Here is a 23,339-nt window from a genome sequence, read left to right as displayed (position 1 = left end):
GATTTAAATGAAGAAATAAAATGGAAATCATCAGTGACAGTATCATATGATAACAGACTTTTGAGTCATGTGACTAATGAGTTGAGTATTTAATTTGACTTCAAGAAGAAATGTAGATGTTTACATTCATACACCACTTATCAGATCATCCAACACTCATTCATTCATTCATTAAGTCAGCTATCGGACCGAATAGTAAACGAGCTGAGAGCTTTTTTTTGTGATAAAAATAACAACAACAACAACAACAACAACAGGTACAAGCCAGACAAGCAACTGTAAGATTACTAGGTGGAGGATAAACCGTCTCCTGGCACACACCCAGATCTTCTCACACACACACATAAGCTGCAACCAGTCTGAGTCCAAGCTACCTGTTTAATAACATGTTAGAAGAAATAATTAACATGTGTGTTACACAAATTCAGCTGACACTCATATCCAGAGCGATTTATGTTGATTACAGTAAACAGTTAAAACAAACTTTAAATACATATATGGTCAAAATTGCATAGAAAACAAAAGCCAGCAGTGCAGTGTGAGGGCTCACAAAGAGCACCTACTGCTGTATTCCTTAAATGCGCATGTAGTGGGGAAAAAAGAGCAGTTCAAGTGTGTTCCTTGCAAACAGCAGTAAGAATTATAAGTGTAATAAAACAATCCATACGTATGAAAATGTGAAATCAATGTAAGGACGGTCTGCAAAAGAAAACACCTTATTGTAGCAGGAAAAGACACACACAGTGATTATTGTTGGAATCTACTGTTCTGTATAGAGCTGTGCTTGAAGGTTTAGGAACACTCAACTTTTTTGATAATCCTGCACAGATTACCATTATTATCTAATAATTATTCAAAACAAACAACCAATTTCCAAAGCGTGACTTAGTAGATGAAGATATTCAAGTTAAAAAAAGAAAAAAAATCTCTGCATTAGGGAAAACTTACCAAAATCAAATGACTATAAGCAGCTTTTATGTGCAATTATGTGAAACTCGATGATTAATTTGAAAGTTAGGTTAAAGCCAGGTGTTTATAATCAGAGTCAGATATATCCAACATGTGGAAGTGTATCATGGTAGCTCAGAATAAGAGATGCTGTCACTCAGCAGGCTGGAAAACCTAGCACAAGGGCTTGGACGCCAATCCACGGTCAGATTGTTAACAAATGAAGGAAATACTTTTGTTACTTTCACAAGGAGCCTAACCCAACAAAGATCAAAAGCAAGTTACATAATAGTGTGTAAGGATACAAAAGTACTTGAGGTAACTTTGAAGGAACTAAAGGGCTCTTATTTTGGCAAATGTCCATGAACGCACCATCACAAGAACACTAAACAGCAACGTGAACTAAAGTTTCCCCCTACAGTTTGCAAAGATCATGTGGATAAACCAGAGGGCTGTTGGAAGGACAGTATGTGGATTTTTGAGACCAAATTTACAACATTATATGTTGCAGAAAAATGTCAGCAAAGGAACCTTATCCCATCTCGTTTATATGGCGGTAGTAGTGTCATGGTCTGTGCCCATTTGGCTGCACACAAGGATAGCTGGCCAGTAATGATGGGACAATAATTATGAATTACAACAGCATGGTTGAAGGTAAAATATCAGGACACAAAGCAAAGGCTCGCCTACTTTTGTTACTTTATGTAATGCTGGTTTGTATTTTCCTCAATAATTAATTGATGTTATAATTGATTGATAAGATGTTTTTTAAGTTGTTAAGTTGGCATCCTTCATGCTAAATATGATCTAATAGGCAAGACAAGGTAATGTTTATTTTTTTCACAATACAATTCAACAACTAGGTCATTCAAAGGGCTCAAATAGAACACGAAAGCATTACAACTAAATTACAGTTAAAAAGTTACAAAGTTAATAAGTTAACAGGTACAGTTAAAAAAAAAGGTATCCTCCCAGTTTTTGAGATCTGCCTGTTACTCTTCCTCCATTACATGTGGAGATTATTTACTATTAAGAAATTTCCAAGGTGGACTACAACCTGTGGATTTCTTGTCTTTTTCTCATGCTTCGTGGTAATGCTACTGGTGCAATTTCACTGTGTCTTAGCTTGCTCTTGTCTCTAATTCTGAGATAAAGATAAAGGCAGTCCATTTACCTCAGCTGTCACCTTTACCCTGTGAATTTTAGTTTCAAGAAATCTTCAGCAGAAGTGCATTGAGGTCTTCTGAGGAGAAGGGAGGCATCTTGCCTCTGCTAAATTTTAGTTGAGTTTAGTTTAGTTAAGCTAAGTGACCAGTCACTATAAATCTGGTTTCTACTGTGTGCAGTCACGTAGCACCGAGATAAAAAATAACGAAAAATTTTGCTTTATCAACAATAAACTGATTAGTTCCAGTAATTTGGAAGTATCAACAGGTTGTTACTAATGGACTTGTATAAAAGAAAAAAGAAAATAGACTAAAGAAAAACAGAAAATTGGAGGGTAGGTACGAGACCAAGCAGCAAAGAATCTGCATCAGCAAGCAGCAGGTAGCACACAGCTAGCACGTAAGTCATATTCATAGATAAAAAAAAAGAACATTTCGAAAGGATTCTTGGTCTTTTGATCTCTACAGTTTTTTTTATTAATTAAACTATACCATTTATATCCAACATATAATAACAGCTATGACTAACGCCTGGCATTGGACATTGAAAACATTCACAAACTAGAAAAAAAATGTTCTTATGTTACTATTAGCATTATTATCCATTTTAAATAAAATGGATGATAATTTTATTCTGCAGGTATTCTGACAGTAAAATCAAATTTTCTTAAAACTTCCGATTAACCGTAAGCATATTAAACCATTCTCAACCTGTACTCAAGATTTTCCAGATTCTGCATGCACATACAGTCTAGAAAAAAGCCAAGCTATAACAAACACAATGCTGGTATCAATGCAAAACTGCCCTACTAGACAGGTTGCAAAAGAGAAAGGTGGGTGGGTGAGGAGGTTCGGTGGAGTGAGAGTCAGTGCAGAGTGAAAGCAAAGAGGGGTGAGAGCTAGCACGAAAAGGAGGGATAGAAATGAAAATCCCATCGTTCAAATGCAATTTCAAAGCGCTGTGTGCTCTAGCCAAGAGCCATGGGCATACAAAGAGGACTTTGTCCCAGCAGCAGAGGCTCATGGGATAGGGGACAGAGGAAGAATGCCTGCTGCCCGGCAGAAAGCTTAGTGTGACTGCCACTAAAGGCCTGTTCAGTCCTATTCTTGACATGCATCCTACACAAATACCGTCCATCTCTTCTGACCTTTTTGAAAATCTAATTACAGTTAAAATGATACATGAGATCTACTGGCATGTTCACTGTTAGCAACCACTGTAACTGTGATCTCATTCAAAGGAAAAAATCCAAGACATTTTTTCCATGCCAAAAAGTCTGTCATTCAGTATGCAAGGCTGTGTGCTCAAGGCCAGTCCCTGTTCCCTGCACACAGGCAGGGAACAGGGACTGGGTTGTATGCAGAGTGACACCCTGAGGGTGGTTCATTGAGAGCAAAGCATTTATACCCAGACCATCTCGCTCTGGTATTTGTTTGAGATAGCTGAGGTGGGCAACCTCTGGTGAGAATGTAACAAATACCAGCTGAGAGGAAATAACCTGAGATGAAATGAACACTGCCGTCTGCAGGTATTCTGACTGTAAAATCAAATTTTCTTCTACACCTTGCTTCTGTTAACTCTTCATATCCTCTTTGTAGACAGTAAATAGCAAAGTCTAAATCCTTACTTCTTTTAATTTTTATTCACTTAATGAATGCTTTGTTTTGGTATAATTTAACACCTCATCATTGTCAAAGGTAAGGTAAGGACTGTTTATCTCTACAAATATTAATACTAAAACATTAACTGACCAAAGTATGGTGCCCATCGGGTCCCTATGTTAGGACCCATGTTTTTCTCTTATCACATGGCAGCCATCAGAATTTGGATATTTTTACCTTCCATTTACATTCCCAGAGTGACAAAACTCTTTCTTACCAGAACAACCTTACATTTAATATTTAGATGACATAATGACAAGCTTTTTCGCACTTTTGTAAGAAAAGTTGTGTCACAGAGTCCAACTTATGTTTGAGTTATCAGTGATTAGTTTCGCCCTTTACAATGTAAAATATTCTTAAAGTTGAGACAGAGGCATGTTTCACATTGTGTTACATCAACCTTGTTTTTAACTGCATGTTTTAATTGTTCAGGAACATAGGATACTAACTGAAGTATTTCTGCAAGAGAATCTTTGACTAAGATTTCAGCTGCTTCACATATAAGCAAGATGTCCATGCCATGAACACTGACGCACCCCCAAACCATCACAGAAGCTGGATTTTGCACCTTTCTCTAATAACAGCCTAGATAGTCTTTCTCATCTTCTTCAAGTATCACGCAAAATGCAACAATTGTTTCTGTCCCCGATCCCTTATGGACAGATATGTCTCAAGATTTTTTCAAAATACTATGCCCTGCAGATGCTGGAAGACTGAAGTAAAATAAAATATATTTCTAAATGCAAAATACCAAACTAATGACTGTCTAGGTTTGGGAAAAAGTAACCTATGACGCTTCTTTGCTTTAACACACTAACCATCTTGGTTACTTTTATATCCAACCCTGACACCCTCACCTGTCAACCTAAATCTACTGATTGTAGAATCCTCCAGAACAGTTACTTGTATATTCTAAAAATATTGTGCTTTCTGGTGCTGTAGAACAGTTGCTTTTTGAACATATTGAAAATAATTGTTAATTTGTTCTTGTATCTGTGAAATAAAGGTTAAGATGAAAAAACAGATTCAAAATTCAAGTTTTTGTGTACTCAAGAATTTATATCTTGCAGTTGTTTAAATAAATTCTTAAATATCATCATGACAGACTTAACAAAAAAAACTGTCCACAATATCAGTGTTCAGTAAACTGTGTATCCATAAAGACCCCTACAGCTGATGGTAACAGACTCATGTCCACTGCATTTAGGCCCATAAATAAAAGGAAGATGCAAAGAAACAGCAGTTTCGCTGTGGGTTCTACATCTCCTATGTGAGGTAATAAGCAGCTATCAGGATTGGAGATATAATTGCCTTGTTGGGTTGACCTTTAGTAAATATTGATAAAAATGTCCTACACTAATTGTTTGGAGACAAAAATTATTCAAGAAAAGTTGTGTAAATATACATAAGAATAAAGAGCAGACGTGAAGAATCTGTCTTTCAGTAGTTTAACTACTCAACAAGGACTTTTAGTTTAAGATACTTGTTTTGTTGTGACACAGCAGGACATCTAAAAGCTTTTAAAACAGACATTCTGTGGATCACAATGCGTAGTTAATTTCTAAATGGTTTAAAAATCAGGGCAGGCTTTACACATACTACAGCAATAAAAATAAACTTGGAGAGCTTCTACTGACCCTTGTGCCCTGAAAATGTCTGTAAGTAATCAACAGTCAAATAAACACTGCAATAACTAATATTCAATAAGTAGAGCACAGAGTATACAGTACTGCAGTAATACATTCTAAGTAAATTGTAGTTGGCATTTGTGTTCCTTTTACTACGTAAGAGCAGCATTGCTTTCTCAACTTTTCAGGAATCAGGGGAAAACAAGCACGTTTCCACAGTAACCTTTACATTTACCTGATATATTAAAGGAGTTTTCACATATCTAAGTCAATCCATGCAACAAATTACAAACATAAAAGGGCAATCTAAAAAAAACTAAACACACAGCTTGTGTCCCTGACTTTGGGAAATTCAACCTATTTGGACCAAGCAAAGTTCCTAAATAATGTCTGTAATCCACTTTGAAAGAACATTTGATCCTTGTACAATAAGATGGAGGAAGGGATTGAAAAAAACATTCTCATCAAAATGAGGAGGTCTCATATAGCTGTACAATAGACGACATGCAACTCGGAGGATATGCTTGTTGTCCCTGCAGCGTCCATCTGACTAAACAAGAGGATTTCAATCCAGACAGACTAGGGCTTTCCCCTGGGGGCAGCCATGTTTCCCAGAGAGAGTAGCATGGGGCAGCAGAGTGAATAACAGCAGGATATTAGGTAAACTACGAGCCTGTCAGTTTTTGCGTGCCTGACAGATGGCTGCAGATTTGAGTTAGTTTAAACAGTTAAAGGAAGAGCAGATCTAGATTTAAAAAGAAAATACAAACTCTAATTTTATCACATGTGACCAAACAGGAAAAAATCAATTTTTAAAAAGGTAAATTGAATTAAGTATGAATTACTTAATTTTAATTACTTTGACATTTATGCATTACAAGTTCAGAGAGCCAGACATGACCTTCTCCAAATTGGTTAATATAACTTGTTTGAACACGAAAGCTGAGAATTGCATTAGGGTGCATTTGGCAAACAGACAATAATATATAATCATGTGAAAATGACAGTACACCTCATTCCAAACTAACATTTTACACATCAGGATATTTAAAAACCTTATTCAATCCTCAACAGGTCTTACAATGAGGTAAATACAACCTCATGACATGACATTTAACACTGTTATTCTTTATTTAACAAAGACGTGGCCAAAATGAAAAAGCAGTGTGAGAAAACCTAAGTCCAGCTTATTGCTTCCATAGTAATTAAGAGGATAAGAAGCAGCCAGGTGCTGCTGATCAGTGCACTTGATTAATTGATCATCAGCAGCACCTCTATAAAATCAGTTTTGTCAGTTTTCTGGTCTGGAGCATTCAGGTGTGTGTTAACACAAGGAGGAAATACATCAGCAATGATCTTAGAAAAGCAATGGTTGCTGCCCATCAATCTGGGAATGGTTAAAATGTCACCTTATAGTTACACTGCACTACAATGGAAAAAAAACAGAGCTACATCTCAGACTCTGCAGGCCTCAGTTAGCATGTTAAATGTTAAAGTTCATGACAGCACAATTAGAAAAAGACTGAACAAGTATGGCTTGTTTGGAAGGGTTGCAGGAGAAAGCCTTTTCTCTCTAAAAAAAGAACATGGCAGCACAGCTTAGGTTTGTAGAGCTACATCTGAACAAGCCACAAAACTTCTGGAACAGATGAGACCAAAGTGGAGATGTTTGGTCTTAATGAACAGCAGCACGTTTGGAGAAAACTAAACATGAGCCCCTCTGTATACCAAAGTCAAATCAGAGGCCATCTGTCTGACAGCTAAAGCTTGGCTGAAACTGGGGCATGAAATTGGACAATGATCCCAAACACAGCAGCAGACAAAATGTCTCAAAGAAAGAAAGAAAAAGGATCAAGATGTTGCAGTAATCCAGTCAAAGTCCAGACCTCAATCAGATAAAAAAAATGGGACCTTAAGAGAGCTGTACATAAACAAATGCTGCAAACCTCAACGAACTGTTGAGAACACTGTTCAGAAGAGTGACCACAATTCTTCCACAACGACATGAGAAACTGATGAGGTCATACGGAAAACCAATACTGAAACACTAATAATAGTGTTTCTCTCACATGGGAATAATGAAGCATCTACAGTTTCTGTAGATTCTTGTAATAAAGGTGAATGTATATGCTACACAATTGTTTTCAGCTTCACCTTCAGCTGGGCTCAGGCCAAAACAAGCCTTCTTCATGAGAGGATGTGTTTTTCTTCTTTACTGTTTCCAATTGTCTAACACTGAAAACAAAAGAAAATATCAGTGCTGCTAAAGATTTGAAACTTTCAGCTTTTTTTTTGCTTTTTTTTATACCATTAGGAACACTTACGTCTCATTATAGTGCTGACTTTTAAGGTAACCCGTGAACATTTTTAAACTCCAGGTGACAATGTACTTAATGGATCATTTAAAATGGAATTTACAATGTACAGAAGCCTGTTTGCATACAATAAAGAAAATGACCACATGGATGTTTAACAATACCAATTGTACTCTTTGCTCTGTTTGTAGTGTTCTTTCAATGTGCATTTCAATGTGTTCCATGACGGCTTTTCCACAACAATACGTTTGTATTATTTCATCCACAGATACCAGCAGACTATTCAAGTGTTAACTGCAAACAAAACGTTAAATGCTCACGTTTTAATCCAACAGTCACATTTTCCATGAATGGAGACTTAACACTGTTGCTGTAAACAAACCAAAGTATTTGGGGTATCAATCGTACCTCATCACAATCTAACTTTAGAGAGGCTCTTAGGAATTAAAGGTGGTTGATGTCCCTTTTGACACACAAACATTTTAGTCATGTACAATGGATTGGTTTTGGAAAATGAAACACTAAGTATTGTAAATGCAAAGTTCAAGAATCAGGAAGGGTAAAATTAAATCATCCAGTGTCATTAATATATATAGAGACATATATCCTTATCCTTAGTGCATACAGTATTTCAACTGTTGCGAATTCAGTGACTTGAAAAATGTATGATGGCTACCATTAGATATCCGTTGTTAGCAGTTATCCATCTCTGTAACTACTGATCTAAACACAAAAACTCAGAGTCCGAGTACTGTCAGTAGCTTTACGAATGACTGAGCTTGTAAGAAAGTGAACCTGGGAGTCAGCAACAACTATGGGCAACAAAAAATATCTACAGTGTCTTTCAAACTGAAAACAATTCAGTGGAGAAGTAGTATGAAATAGCTTCTATAGCCAACCATCCGTCTCCTGTATTCTTAAAAGTACATTCGGTATTACCTAGGTATTTTAAAGAATACAACAACTATGAGACATTTCTGAGGTCCCTTCCACTAAGATAGTTTTCTTGTCTTTCAAATCTGTTGAATGTTCAAGAGAAGTGAGAATGGTGTGCATGCAGGGTTTGATACTGGAAACCATTTTCTCATTATTTGAAAAAAAAAAAATAATAATTATTATTCAATTTCATGGCAACTAGGCACTTTGCTATTATGAGGCCAAATGGGTTGGACTGAACCGCAGTATTTTTATATTATATTCTAGGATCAACCAAAATCAAAGAGGATTCACAAGGAGTGGCAACAGAGAAGCTGAGATTAACCATACTAAACAGCTAGGAAAATACACCAACACTGATATAACATTATTAGTCTTCAGCCAATCTTAAAGCATGTTATCCTGTAATCAAGGACCATCCCTCAACGGCTATAAAACAAACCATTTTTGCTTAGTATGCAACATGACAGTCAGTAGCAAAAAGCAGATGGCCTGGCTGTAATCTATTCTTTGACTGGATTTCTTTCCTAAAGAAAATCCCCTTCATCAAGTGACGTGTATCCAGTGTAAAATCCAGCTCTGGCACATGTTGGTCCTCCATTCACATCGGGCGCAAGCAGGAATGTGTGAAATTATATCATTTTCTGGAACTGACAGTGGTCTGTCTCATTACTGGATTTGACAGGAAGCAAGGACATTTCAAGCCTTTTCACACTGAAATTGTGTCACACAGGAGCATTGTGTAGTCAGAGAGTTGCTATCCTTTTTTTTCTCCAATGAGCACATTCTGGTATCGGATGACTCCGCCTTCAACAAACCACTCACTTGTGGACTTTCTTGCCTGTGACCTACAACATCTATTAACTGTTCACATTTCCACCAGAACATGATGTTTCCTTATCATTGTTTCATCTGGTGGGTTAGAGGTTGTTGATCATCTTATTCAATATGCAGCCTGATCCTCGTGTTCAGAACCACAGTCAGAAATTGCACTGACCCCTCATTTCAAAATGGCAGTGCTATTTGTGACTTGATGAATAAATCAGTGGGCATCTTAATCTCATATTAATGGAGAAAAGAAAAAAAAAACACAACTCAAAACTTAAATAGAACAGAGCAGTGACTGAAAAATATGCTGACATCTTCGTACAAGAAAGTGTTGGTGTTTTCACTTTAATGTTCCCATTTTAAGTCCCCATCATTCGTTCAGACCGTCACTCCTTCCTTTTCCTCAGGTTTCAGCTCTGAGCATCCGCAGATGTCACAGCAGCATGTCTCACTTTACACTACACATGACGGAAGGTGGTCCAACCCCCCCCAAAAAGCTTTACCATGTATAGATGTCTAAAACCGAGGACAAAACCTCAGCAAGACAGACTTACACACTGCTCTCAATAGACTCAGATCAGCACTAGTAAAACTGCATTTGAACAGCCATTACTTCAATAAAAATCTACTCTTGTCTGTCAAAACGGACTCGTCCCTCTGGAACACTTTGTGGCCACTAAGGGGACTCAGCAACTTTGTTGGGGTCACAGTGAGTTATAGGGCTTTTTTTCTGGAAAAGAGAGCAGCCTTCAGTGAAGACAGACATGAAACCTAATCGCCCTTGACATGGAGTCCATCACAACTTACTGAGAGGTTTGAGGATGCTGTTGCTGGCCTCATCGTTGTTTTCTGTGTCCGACTTGTCAGAGGCATTCTCCGTCAACCTCTCCTTTCTGTCCTTGTGGCCGGTTCTCCGGCGGTGTCGCCTCCGACGTCGAGAGCTCTTGGGCACACGCACGCCAATGTAAATAGTGTGGTGACCTGCAAAAGGCAAAAAGGAAGATAAAGTCTGTCACATTTAGACTGAAATGATGTAATAATGAGCTTCACAGCTGAATAAATCATTACGGGACCACTACAAGCTGATGAGTATGCAAAATACAATCCAATATGTACATAACCCTAACCTAATCCTGACCACTTCTCAGTTAATTTCAAGAGCCACCATAACCCACAACAGACTCCAGACAGCGAAGCAGAGCACGGTGACAGAGGTTGCAGTACACTGTCAAAACAAATAGTTTGGACAGAAAAAGAAGTATCACGGAACAGTGAAGACGCCATGGCTGTCTGCACAACTACATGCCTTCTGTACTTATTGACATAACACCAACAGAATGTGCAGTTTTAAGGTTGAATGGTTGTAGGTAACCAACCTGACTGCACACAAGTCATTTTGTTGGATGTTGATATCATGCCAAAATGCTAAAAAGCTATTAATCTGACATACCTTTAACCTACAATAAGTGGCATGGAATTCCTAGTGAAATCTAATTTATAAATCAACTTTTACAACATTATCATACATCTGAAGCTCCTCTGAGAACCATAGATTTAGCAATTTTTTTCAGACTTCATGAAAACTGCCATATCCTAAATTATTAATTCCAAGTAATCAGTGACGCACTCCCTCTCTGCGACCATCTGTATGTCTTTGAGGTTATACTTTCCTTACCATCCCTCTAGTCTTCAGCGCCCCCCCCCCCACTCAAAAGCTGACATCATTTTCTGTAAACAATCCACTGACCACTTTAGCTCTGTGTTTAAACATTGGTTTGTTGGAGGGTCACATGTTGCCGAAGGGCCGAGATTTTCTAGAGGTCAATGTTTTCCTACAGAGTTTCACTGCATTGTAGTTCCCTTTTTCAAAGATCCACAGAAGGATCCAAAGTCCAAGAGTCAAGACCAAGAACATCCTGGTAAATTTGAGCAATTCTGGCACCAACATCTCATGACCGTCACAAAGCTGATCTCCATGGAGGTCAAACAACAAGAATTCCACTTCAAGAAGACAGGCTCAAAAATGTTAATCAGCCTCTAAGACAAATGAGATTAAAAAAAATTGGGCTGTGTGAAACCAATGAACATGGCTTTAAATTTTGTGAAAGAAAGGATTCAACCCCAAGAACACCATCTGCAGGTTGTAACTTCCTACATCGTACAACAGTTCCGACATCTCTCAACTGTTCCAAGTGGTGACTGCGGACAGTGCACTAAAACTATGTAAGCTAACTATTTGCTTTTCACGTCATCGGTTTATTCTTTGCGACTTATTCTTTCAAGTATTTATGCAATTTACTGATGATAAAAATGAATCAATCACTTCTGGGGTGAACGCTAAAAGCAACAAAAAGGCTCTATGAGTCAAATGTCTCCTTTTGAAGCAGGTCGGGTAAGGCTGAGACAAGCACTGCACATGACCCAACCAGGAAGTTGCTGAACCCCTCACACAACAAACAATGATCTCTCTTCAAGCACAACAGCATTCATTATTCAGGCGTACCACAATGTGTAGGTTTTTTTAAGGGGTTCATCTAAATTCACTGACACCAGCGGTTCACCATTCTAAGCTAATGCTGAGCATCAGAGACGAGGACGATAGTGAAAGGTTTAAAACGCCTTGCCCACGATGAAGGGATACTGTAAACTCGAGGAATACTTTACTGTAAAACTCAGAACCAGACCAGCTGTTTGTGGTGCTGATAGTGGTGAGACTGAAGGAGATGGAGCAGTGACAAACAGTTGGAGACAGAACCAGCATTACCCACACCAGAGCTGATGCTCTAAAGGCTTTTGGCTCAACAAAGACGGCACCTGTCCTGTGTTTATGTGACAACATGAGAACAAGATCAATCACATAGTACCATCTTGTGCCAAAAAAAAAAAAAAAACTAAAAACAGAACTAATTTCCTTTGAGAAACTGAACTCCATGTTGTTACAAGCTCAGTCAGAGACAGACAGGTGAATAAACTGAGATCAATCGCTGCATCTCTATCCTGTTTTCCTCAAAATATACATAGAATTGAGGGGTGGCTCAATGTTTGTCCAATATTTGGACTGTCACTGTTGCTGATGGGCACAAACACAAGTGAACTTATGATAATTAACAAGAATAGAGCCCCTCTCAATTTTCAAGATTATTACATGCAAAGTGGACCAAAGAAGATGTTGAATTTGCCAGACAACACATGAACTTGACACGAAGTCCTAAAAACAGACAGCAATTAAAAAAAAAAAAAAATGTAATGACAGGAAGAACTAACAAAGACACAATGAAGACAGTGCTCTTATCTACAGTGGCTGAACAACAATAGAGGAGGTGAGAGAACAAGAGGAGAGTGATGAAGGAGAAGGAATAAAAATCAGTTGAGTCAAGGGACTGGAGAGAAAGATTTGCATCCTGCCAAAGCAGCTTTGTGAAACTACTTCCTGTTCTTTTTTGGGGGGATGGAAGAAGAATGTCTCTGGGAGCTGCCTGTAAGCACACACTGAATGAAATGAAATCCTTGTGTTTTCTGGGAGGTTTGTTTAGCTCACCAGATTTCTGAGGAGAGGCAACGATACCGCCAATTCCCCTAGTAACAACACTGCTGGGACCTGCGCAGACCAGAGGGGAGGGATGGCAATACGCCACGCAGCACTGACAGCATACTAATGGCTGAAAAGCCTTGAAAATATATTGTTAAACAGGGGCGACAGATGTTGATTGTACAGCTTCTCTAGTGGACCAAATGTTGTTTTGATCTGGATGTGACTCTGCAGTAATATGATAACTTAAATGTTTGAATGGTAAACAGAGTTAAGGTGCACAGGGACCTGTTTTACATGCATTACTTATGAACATTATTAAATATTATGATTAAAATGCAAATACAGTGGTCTGATTTTACATCACATGATCAGTTTGAAAAAACAAGCTCAAACCAAAATGGATGAAAATGAAAAAAACTGCTCTCTTTGATATGTCTCTTAGAGGGAAAGGCTCAAATGCCAAATATTTGCTGGAGTTAAGACACTGACTGACAGTTGTATTTTGAACCAAAGCTCCTCCTACAAAATGATCTTCCTATAAAGCTACCTTATCTCCTCGGTTCCTCTAATCAGTGGGTCTTTTCAGATTCAGAGTCGGAGGAGAAGCTCACCAAGGAGCTCAGTAAAAGCAACTCCAAAAAAAGAGACAAGGACACAAGCAGCCACAGCTGAGATCCAATTCAGTTTTAAAGTGCCAAATCACGACAAATGTTCCCTAAAGGGACTTTAAAGATGCAGTTCATTATCATGCAATCATGATCCAATAAAGTTTGGTAAGATCCAAATTAGAACAATGCAAATTTAAAAAGCTGCCTTGCTAAGTAAACCTACAGATTACTTCTCTTTAATTCTATTTCCCCTCCTGGGCATGCAAGAGGCAACAGTGGAGAGAAAAACTCCCTTGTGACAGGAAAAAACCTCCAGCAGAACCAGACTCAGGAAGAAGAAGCATCTGCTTTCACCCACTGTGTGTACACAGACTTTATTTCTGAGCATAAATTATTTGATTATTTGGAATACTTGAGGCTTGTAGTCTATAGCGACACACATCAACTTCTTACTGCTGCATCTCTATGCACAAAAATACATGCTTGTGTGTTGTGATGACTACATTAGCCACAGTTACAGACCAGAAGCCAATGCTCAGCTTTTTTTTTTAGTTTTCACGGCTCACATTCTGTTTTCTTAGTCTTGCAATTTAAAGAGAAAACTAATCAGGGCTTCAAGCCCAAAAATAAGCTTTAAAGCACAACAGTTTTCTGTACTTAAGACTAAAAACCAAAACACAATAAAATGTTCTTGTAACAGTAAAATGGGCTCTGTGCCAAAGTGTTTAACCGGCTGGACTGTGACCAAGAAACACGATGCAACATTTTGGCCTATGCCATCACCCTGTAAACTTAACCTCATTCCCAGATAAAGGGAAACATCATCGTCATCAACAAGTGGAAACTCAAGTATTAATCAAGATAAAAATTAAATTAATATAAAATGAATGCACCACTGAATCCACGGCTTCCAGTGTCAGAAATTAGACAAGTGCAACATGCTGGAACAACTGGCAGGAAATCACATTTAACTGAAACACAATGATATTTGAAGAAGGTGGGTTCTCTGAAGTGGCCAAAAAGAGAAAGATATTTTAAATATTCCACTTGAAATCAACATCACAGGAAAGATTTTCAACTCAATAAAACCAATAGTCCTGAGAATTTTTCTTAACTTGAATATGATGAAAAATTTAATTTGCAGCTGAAGTAATCACATTACTTTTGTTCTAACATACAGAAAATACATCTCTTTTAATAGATTTACAACTAGTACACTGAAAGCTTTTTCCTCTTTCTCTGTGTTGCCCTACAGTTCTCTCAGGGGATTAGTGAGGTAAACACAGGATCACATGGCCTGTGTTCTACATCTTTATCACGCCAGCTCACTAAATAGGTGAGCATCAGGGTTTACATGAAGGAAGTGATCCAATTCGGAAGTCTTTAAAAGGCTAAGCAACGCTCCTCCCACTAATTTTAATGAGTGACTTTCCTTTAAAAACTTTTTTAAAAATCGGAAATGTGATTGTTTTAATGAAAAAGTAGCTTGAAGTAATGCAAAAGTAATCATTAAGAAACTTGAGAAGTTTAAAAAAAACTTTTTTTTTCTTTATAATCTACAAACGTTTAACATTCACAATATCTCCTGTCGTCTGTGTTTATACTGCCATCCAGTCTTCATCACAGACAAAATAAAAAAACTAATTAAAGTATAATGGAACAGGTAAACTTACCAGCTACCTCCTCCTCGTCACAAATGTGCTTGAGTAAGGACGCCCCCCGGTCCAGCACCGCCTCATCCTCCATCCTGTAGTAGTAGAAGAGGAAGAAAGACTGTTCACACTTCTCTTCCAAAGACAGTGTGGAGCCATAGCGCTTTGGCTCGTTCACCTGCAGTAGGTTCGGACTGGGGCTCAGTCTGGTGCTGCTGGTGGCACTCATCTCCACCCATTAAAGACTCATTGACAAATAATCAATGAGAGTCACTCAAACCCCAGAGACTACACTTTCAGATGAAATATTCAGTGAGTTGACTACCCCGACTGTAATGTGTCGTCCTTGAGGTCTAAATGCGCAGACGATAGGTATGTGTATAGGCTTTAATCTGGCAGAGGGGGTGAGGGAGCGGACAGGAAGTCTGCTAATTGGGTGTGATGGCCGGAGTGATCATGCTTGTCGTGGAAAAAAAAAATATATATATATAAAAGAAATGTCTGACTGACACCTGAACCCATCAAAATCTGGATCTGATCTCTATCTTCACTTCAACAGACACCTAATAGAAGTACAAAAAAAATCTGAAAAAGTATGAGCTACGTATGAGTCTAATCAGTCGCACACCCACACACAAACTATAAAGCCTCTCCATCTGGCTGGTAATGCCTGCTAGCCCCCCTCTTCACCACCTTCCACCTAAGAAACAAGTGGGGCATCACATGTCTGTCTACTCATCCGCCCTTACAGGATTATGCCGGCTTTACTTAAGTGACAACACACACTCAGAAGCCCGCAACAGGCCGGCATGTCGGTGCCTATGCTGCCCTCAAAGAGGTCCCCACACGCACTCATCTTCACACCAAATAGACCGTGCTGTTTCACCAACAAACACTGAGGTGAAAAATGTCTGAAATGTTTCATTCCAACTAGCTTTCGAGCTTTTTTTGGTTGTTGGATTTTGTAATGGGGTCTTCTAAGCATGTAGAGCCAGAAACAACAGGAAAAAAATCTGTTCTGTCTTTAACAAGAAATTCAGATTTTATTCAGTAGGTTTCACACAAGTTTGTTTCCTTATAGAAACTAAAAAGAGGTTAATTTATGATGCCGCACAGATCCGCTACATTTAATACTTCTAAAATATCTAGTTTACTACATTTCCACATAGATTTAGATAATCTATTAAATATGAAGCAGTTATTTTTTGGATGAGCTGAACGACAACACTTGATCATTTCTTAAACGTATCAAAAAGCAAAACAAATATCTTCTGTTTTTGGAGGAGCTGTTAGAGAAAAAAACATCAAGTTGAGCTTTGGGCAAAAAAATTGATTTTTCACAATGTTCTGACACTATATTGGCTAAACAATTAATTCAGAAAATAATCTGATTAGTTGAAAATGTAGCAGTATTTCTATTTGACAGTGTTAATTGAAAAATAGTACACCCACTCTAATAGATTGATTCTTGGTTTTTAATGAGGGCAGTTAATCAAAGCTCTGTGTTGAAATATCCTGTGTACTGAGTAGATATAAATTTGTTTTGTCAACGACGTCTGACTTGTTATTTAATCTGTTCTATGTCAGACAGGACTAAACAGCATAGGCCGAGTGGCTCAGGGGTCACTCACAGAAAAGTCTTGTACCAGCTGGTCTGGATTTCAGTATGAGGGGATTCACCCACAGAACGCTCTCCCTGCTAATTGTGTCGTACTGCATCATTTTCATGTCACCTGTAATAAAAAAAAAGGCCCAAGCATTTGTCATCTGTCATTTCCTCTTTTCCATGATTTATTTGCATTGCCCGAGGACAAAACTTTCCAGTCTACAATGTGAGAGTACGTCATAATAACAGTTTGCTTCTAAAAATATATTTGATAAGCTTCACACCTGCATGTATATTTTTTTCCCCTTAAGCTAAATTCATACAGACTTTGTTTTGAGTTTTGCATGAAGAGATGAGGGCAAAATAATAGAAAAATTAATAAACATTTGATGATGGAGACGACTTTGAATCTGTTTGAAGTGGCTGGGTTGATTTATTCACATTGTAACAGTATTTTCATACAGGTTGACTGATTACTGAAAAGCAAACCAAACTTTAGCTTTCATGCATCACTAGTCTGCACTGAGTCAGAGTTTTAAAACAGATCAAGATTCAATCACAGTTAAACGCTGGGGCCTTTTGTCTCTGAGCGTCTGAGAACACGGTGGTTCCTACTTCCTCCATTGCCACCTATGGAACAACCATGGACATAACAGCCAAACTCCTCTCAGCCTGAGCAGAGATACTATACTGAATTCAACACAGGATAAAAGATGACAACATTAATAAATATTGTGATGCTGTGTACATTCCAGCATTATTCTGTGACATTTAAAAGCTGACAAAATCATGTAATTTAGTTCTAGCCAGACTTTGTCCACTCCTGTTTGTGAAAATGACCTCCTTCATTTCCCAAAAACACTCAACTTCTTCCCCAGACAGCGTTATAGTCAACATAACCTACACGAAACCTCAGAGTAGGGAGCTCGGAGTGGAGACACTGCTCCTCTGCATCAAATGAGTCAGTTGAGGTGGTTCGGGCATCTGGTTAGGATGCCTCCTGATCACCTCCTGTTGGAGGTTTTTTGGGCACGTCCAACTGGGAGGAGACCCAGAACTCGAGTGAGGGATTATATAGGGCTTGTGGCCTAAAAACGCCTTAGGACCCCACCAGGAGGAGAGAGTCACTGGGATGAGGGATGTCTGGGTTTCCCTCCTGAACCTGTTGCCTCCGACAGCTGATCTCAGATAAGAGGAAGATTATGGATGAATGGATTAAAAAGTGCAAAAGGCAAAAAGTGCTTCTTCAAACATCTGAGGTCATAATTGTTGTTTCAATGTAAATTCTATCATGAAAAATTATATATTTGTTTTCAGTGAGACCATCTACAATAACAAAACATCACTTCTTTCATCTAAGTGTCAAATTTCTGAACTTGTCTTTGGACTTCATCAGTCTTGTTAAGCTCCTTGTAACTCCTTGTAAGAATGCTTCTTCTTTCTCCTCTGTATTTCATATTTAATTAATGTGAACATCTCTGCAATGCTGTAACAGTATTTTCTCCAAATTATATGAGCTGAATTAAAAATTAACTTGCATTTAAAAGGGTTTCGGGGTTGGACTTCTCCTTTAAACTATATATTTGACTTAGCATGCATTGATAGCTAAGTCGTCAATCACGTTTAATACAAGCAATCAGAGCTTGATAGATAGTTACTTTGCACTCATTACTGTATATTAGCTGCTATCTGTATGTCCCTTAGCAGATAACATGACGGTTTGAAGAGGAGAGAGTGCTCTCTGTACCCAAACTGTCGACTGTGTGACCAAACCAGAGAAATGTCACACAGCCTAAAGGCATACAGATGGTGCAGTGGTCTACAGTATCTCCATATGAGATATTTTCCTTTGACGTTGTCCGATTAATCTTTTAAAGATAAATACTTCTTCTAACGAAGGCAAAATGTCAAAATTTTCTCAAAACAATGGGTTTTGTTACCTGATAGTCTCATTGGGATTTTGTCTGACGGTAAAGTTTCCACTGTTTAGTTTAAATAAACACAGGGATATGGAAATGTAATCTTTGCTGCCATGAAAGACAGACGTTTCTAATCACTCAATTTGCAATAATCTGATATTTCTTCTGGCCTGGAAACACCTTGGGATCCCCCAGGAGGAACTGAAGAGTGTCATTGGGGGAGAGGGATGTATGGGTTTCTCTCCTGAACCTGTTGCCTCTGTGACCCGACCTTTGTTAAGCAGAAGAAAATGGATGGGTGGATGACTGAGTTGTAACATGTTTATGCTTCACTTTTTGTGTGTTTTGGCCCTCTGTGCATTACTTGTAAGTGCCCCTCTTCTCCCTGCTTTTAACTGCAGCCACACACTCATGATGATACAACGTGACTTGGGCTACTCATTGCCATCAAGCTAAGAAAGAATACCAAAAAAATCAAAAGTGTGGTAGCAGTTTAAAAGATGCACATGTAAACCAAATGTAACACAAGTCAGTGCCTCTTAACAGCAGCTGTTAACTCGTCCACATTGTGTTTAGGGTCACTTTAGTTTACGGACGATTATATCTGAGGAATGTTCTTCTCTGAGGCTAGAATTCTTACAAAGCAATTACAAGACTGTTCATGTGTTGACACTTGCACTTTGAAATGTTCAAAGAATGACTTTTAAGAAGACCCCATCTCTGTGTAGATTTTTTGTACTGGTGGCATTTGTTTGGGAACGATAGTGGATTGCTGTCATTAGGATCAATTACCATCTAGCCACCTCCAACACTCACTGAAAACATCCAATTTGGCTTTTTGCCAGGCAAATATCTTGTAACTTGTCCACCTTGGTAAGGTGAGTTTATTCGTCCACCAGCAGCTGTGTGAAGTAGCTCTGAAGTGAAGTAGCTCTGCATGGGGTTAAAAGCGTTCAGGTTGAGGTAACTTACTTCTTGGTGCTACTCATGCTGTCAGGCTGGGTGTGAAAATCTCCTCAGTGAATGTGCTGAGCGGAGCAGATCACTGGAGCTGCCTCTGACGTTTGACCTGACAAAGCAACACATGGACAGGTTGAGTGTTTTCTCTGAGTTTAGCCTGCTCTTTCCCAAATCCAGGTGTTTGAAACAACTGTCTCTTAAGCTAAAACAAACAACCTCAGACAGATATTCCACGCATTTATCACTTCAAAGATTTATCATAAAAGAACTGGGGATCAAAACTCATCCGATGTGATCCTGCCACTCTTGCAGCACTGCAAGAACAGCAGAAATCCAATGATAAATCCCAGATTGTTTCATTATATGACACCACACAGCAGCTTTGGCTTGAGTTTGTTTTTTTTTTAGTTTGGGAAGAGCACCACAAATACAGTTGATAACTGCCACAATAAACGGCTTGAACACAACAAAACAATGTCAAACTGCGCAATTACGCGCAAGTCAATCAGTTGGATCATGTTATAAATTGGCATTCGTTTCGACTAAAACGTTAGACGAAGACATTGTAACACGAAATTCACATAAAGTGACATAAAGATTACGTGTCAGTCACCCGTGACAACAAACACGTAAATCAACGAATTTTTTTTGTGATTTGTGATCAAAACACTTCTTCGCACATGCACACGAGGCCTGAGCAACTTTGTTTGAAGTGTCAACAACTCCAAACCGCGACCAGACTCAATGACTTACCGCTGTATTACTGCTCTTTGGCTCTTGTTGTCACTCCTGCGGTGGCATGAAAGTAAAAGACGCCTACCTCCACTGCTCGGGTAAGGTTATATGGGGCATTGTGCGGTGACTGCGCTCAGCACGCTGCCGCCTCTATCAGTCGGACCATCCTTCTGTCAACGCCACTCCTCCGAGGGGAGGTCAAACTGCACCCCCGCTGCACCATCATCTCTATCAGCCTTGTTTCTTTTTTCAACCCAAGCGGGACGTGGTTCAGCTGTGTCAGGATAAATGTTCAGCGGAGCCACAAATAAGTGGACTGTGTTAAAAGCAGATACAGAAGGAAGATAGATAGATAGATAGATAGATAGATAGATAGATAGATAGATAGATAGATAGATAGATAGATAGATAGATAGATAGATAGATAGATAGATAGATAGATAGATAGATAGATAGATAGATAGATAGATAGATAGATAGATAGATAGATAGATAGATAGATAGATAGATAGATAGATAGATAGATAGATAGATAGATAGATAGATAGATAGATAGATAGATAGATAGATAGATAGATAGATAGATAGATACTTTATTTATTAACAATAGCAGACTGACTAGGTCAACATGTGGCAACATGTGTAACCTCATATGGAGTACTGAAAATATTACATATTTTTGAAAATCTGTTCAGCAACTCTTTGCAAAGTATTCCTTGTATGCTGCAGCTTCACAACAGAGTAATTCGTTTTGTAGTTTGAATATATAGCGCCATCTGTTGGTAAAAACATATCAAGACTATATGTCATTAATTTATCCCCATCCATTTAGGAGTCAGTCATCAGTTATTTTTGCCTGTGTATATATAGTCTTGCTCTACAAATGTGGGTCACAATCAAATAATAATAATTCAGGAAAGAATCAAGGACTTATTTATTAAGAATGTATTAAAATATGCAACCGATTGACTTGTGGAGAAGTCTATGAGCAAAATTAGGCAATTTTTTTTTACTACCGCTGAAATAAGTTCTTAAAGTTAATATCATTTTTGCAATATGCCCAAGCTTTCAGACTTTCTATTAGCAGGATTTGCTAATAGCCTGGACGCTCACACAGGTCAATGTGTTCGCCACAAACCACACACACACAGATGTGAACCATGAAGCAGGTTCAGCATAGCCAGCTTACCTCCTGGTTAACTGGTTTAACTAGAATAAAATAGAGTTTTCTGTCATTTTATGTCGTCCGTGATATGTACTCATAGAAACTCGAAGGAGGAGACCCTCTCCACTCTGTCACTGCTGAATTAAAGTGCTCCTAAAGTCCATGACCATCAGATTTGTTTTGCCTGTGTTCACCATAAAATGTTCTCTGCGTACCACACAGCTGGCCTCTGGACCCCTTCCCTGGCCTTTTGTGTAAACTATGCTCTGCTTATTCTTACAAAGTTGGGCCATTATTGTCCATTTTGTCTGGGACCTCCTGTATCTGAGTGGACATAATCCCAGTACAATGTTACATAACTTGTACATTTTCTGTCCATCCCAAGCAGATTGTGCATATCTGCAGTGTTGCACTAAAATAAGATTTGACAGTCTGCCATGTTCCTTTTGCGTTATCTATCCATGGCAGGGTTAAATGGTTTCAAATAAGACTATTCAGATATTTTAGGCAATTCATAATACTGCAAAACATGAAGATGGTAGAAGACGTCAATATGATTTCACGACCTCTTACACAGTAAATGGTTCCAAAGTAAGAGGTTCAAAGTTTATTAGTGTGCGTCAACAGCCTGAGGGATGTCCTAACACTGAAGTGGATTGTCAAGAGTAGTGAAAATGTTACATTCCTTTCTTTTGACAGTTCCAGCTTGACCTCAGCCACGTTCAGCCCTAGTCTTATCTAATAATTTGGCAATACAATATTCTCATAGAAAAGTTCTTACCAATAAATCAATCTTTGATTGATTGTATGCCAGAAAGAGGTATAACACTGCAAAATGTCCTTTGAAGCTTCTTAAGATTTTCTACTGTGCTTTTTTCTGTGAAAACACACATTTGTGAAACATTTTCCTATACTGGTTTGGATGCTGTGCTGCTGGAAGGACTTCTGCTAGTAATGGCAATTTTTCACGTATGTTATACATAACCATGGCAACAGGAAACTTGTTAACCTGTTGGAGCAGCTAACTGAGGTTTCCAAAGCCCAAATAATGCCTGACATAAGACCTCAAATTAAGATGAATTGAAGATGAGGTATCTTGATGCAGAGCAGAGACAAAATGGAGAAAAGGGTGAAATAAGTTTAAAATATTTCTTTTGTTGATCATCATTGGAAGTTTGAGATTACTGGCAGCTAAAACTGACAATCCCTGATGAGGACACAACAGGAGTATCGGGAGATCAATATTATTTTTTTCATCAAGGCATGGCTGCAGGAACAACTCTAAACCCTCTCTATTCAGCCTTGAGACAATGGGTAGATATAGACTACAGACAGTACAGTAACTGAAGTAACATAAAGTAACTGAATGCCTACAATCAAGGGGCTTTTAAAAAGACTCTTTCAGATATTGTAACCAAATTGAAATAGATAAAACAGCTGAGCAGAAATGAGCAGAAACAGAAAATAACCAAATCTGCTGCAAACTGACCACAAAGGGAGAATTTGAAAAAGAGGATATTCCATTTATTTGGGGTAATTCAAGTCTCAATTTGTTGTCATTGTGCAAGTTTTTATTTACATTCAGGCTGTTTGTTCTAATTCTTTAATTTTTTATTAAAATCATTCATAATTTAGACATGCTGCCACTTCACATGACTTAATAGAGTTCAGAGTTTAAT

General features: G+C 38.3%; 1 protein-coding gene across 4 annotated transcripts in view; it reads right to left on the bottom strand.

Annotated features, from left to right (window-relative positions):
* Positions 1-20,658, bottom strand: part of slc4a4a (solute carrier family 4 member 4a) — a 53,658-nt gene extending 33,000 nt beyond the window's left edge. For 3 of the 4 annotated variants that reach the window (XM_072387331.1, XM_072387328.1, XM_072387330.1), the window contains exons 1-4: positions 20,514-20,658; positions 19,773-19,869; positions 15,297-15,370; positions 10,291-10,464 (exon numbers count right to left, since the gene is read on the bottom strand). In XM_072387331.1, the coding sequence (XP_072243432.1) occupies positions 10,291-10,464; positions 15,297-15,370; positions 19,773-19,789 (265 nt within the window). In that variant the 5' untranslated portion in view covers positions 19,790-19,869; positions 20,514-20,658. The remainder of the gene's footprint in view (positions 1-10,290; positions 10,465-15,296; positions 15,371-19,772; positions 19,870-20,513) is intronic. The other variant, XM_072387329.1, reaches the window with a different exon arrangement.
* Between the last annotated feature and the right edge of the window lie 2,681 nt (positions 20,659-23,339).

Source organism: Leuresthes tenuis, unplaced genomic scaffold (genome assembly GCF_036924035.1).
Source record: "Leuresthes tenuis unplaced genomic scaffold, fLeuTen1.0.hap1 SCAF_6, whole genome shotgun sequence".
NCBI lineage: Eukaryota > Metazoa > Chordata > Actinopteri > Atheriniformes > Atherinopsidae > Leuresthes > Leuresthes tenuis.
This window is presented reverse-complemented; position numbering and strand designations above follow the sequence as displayed.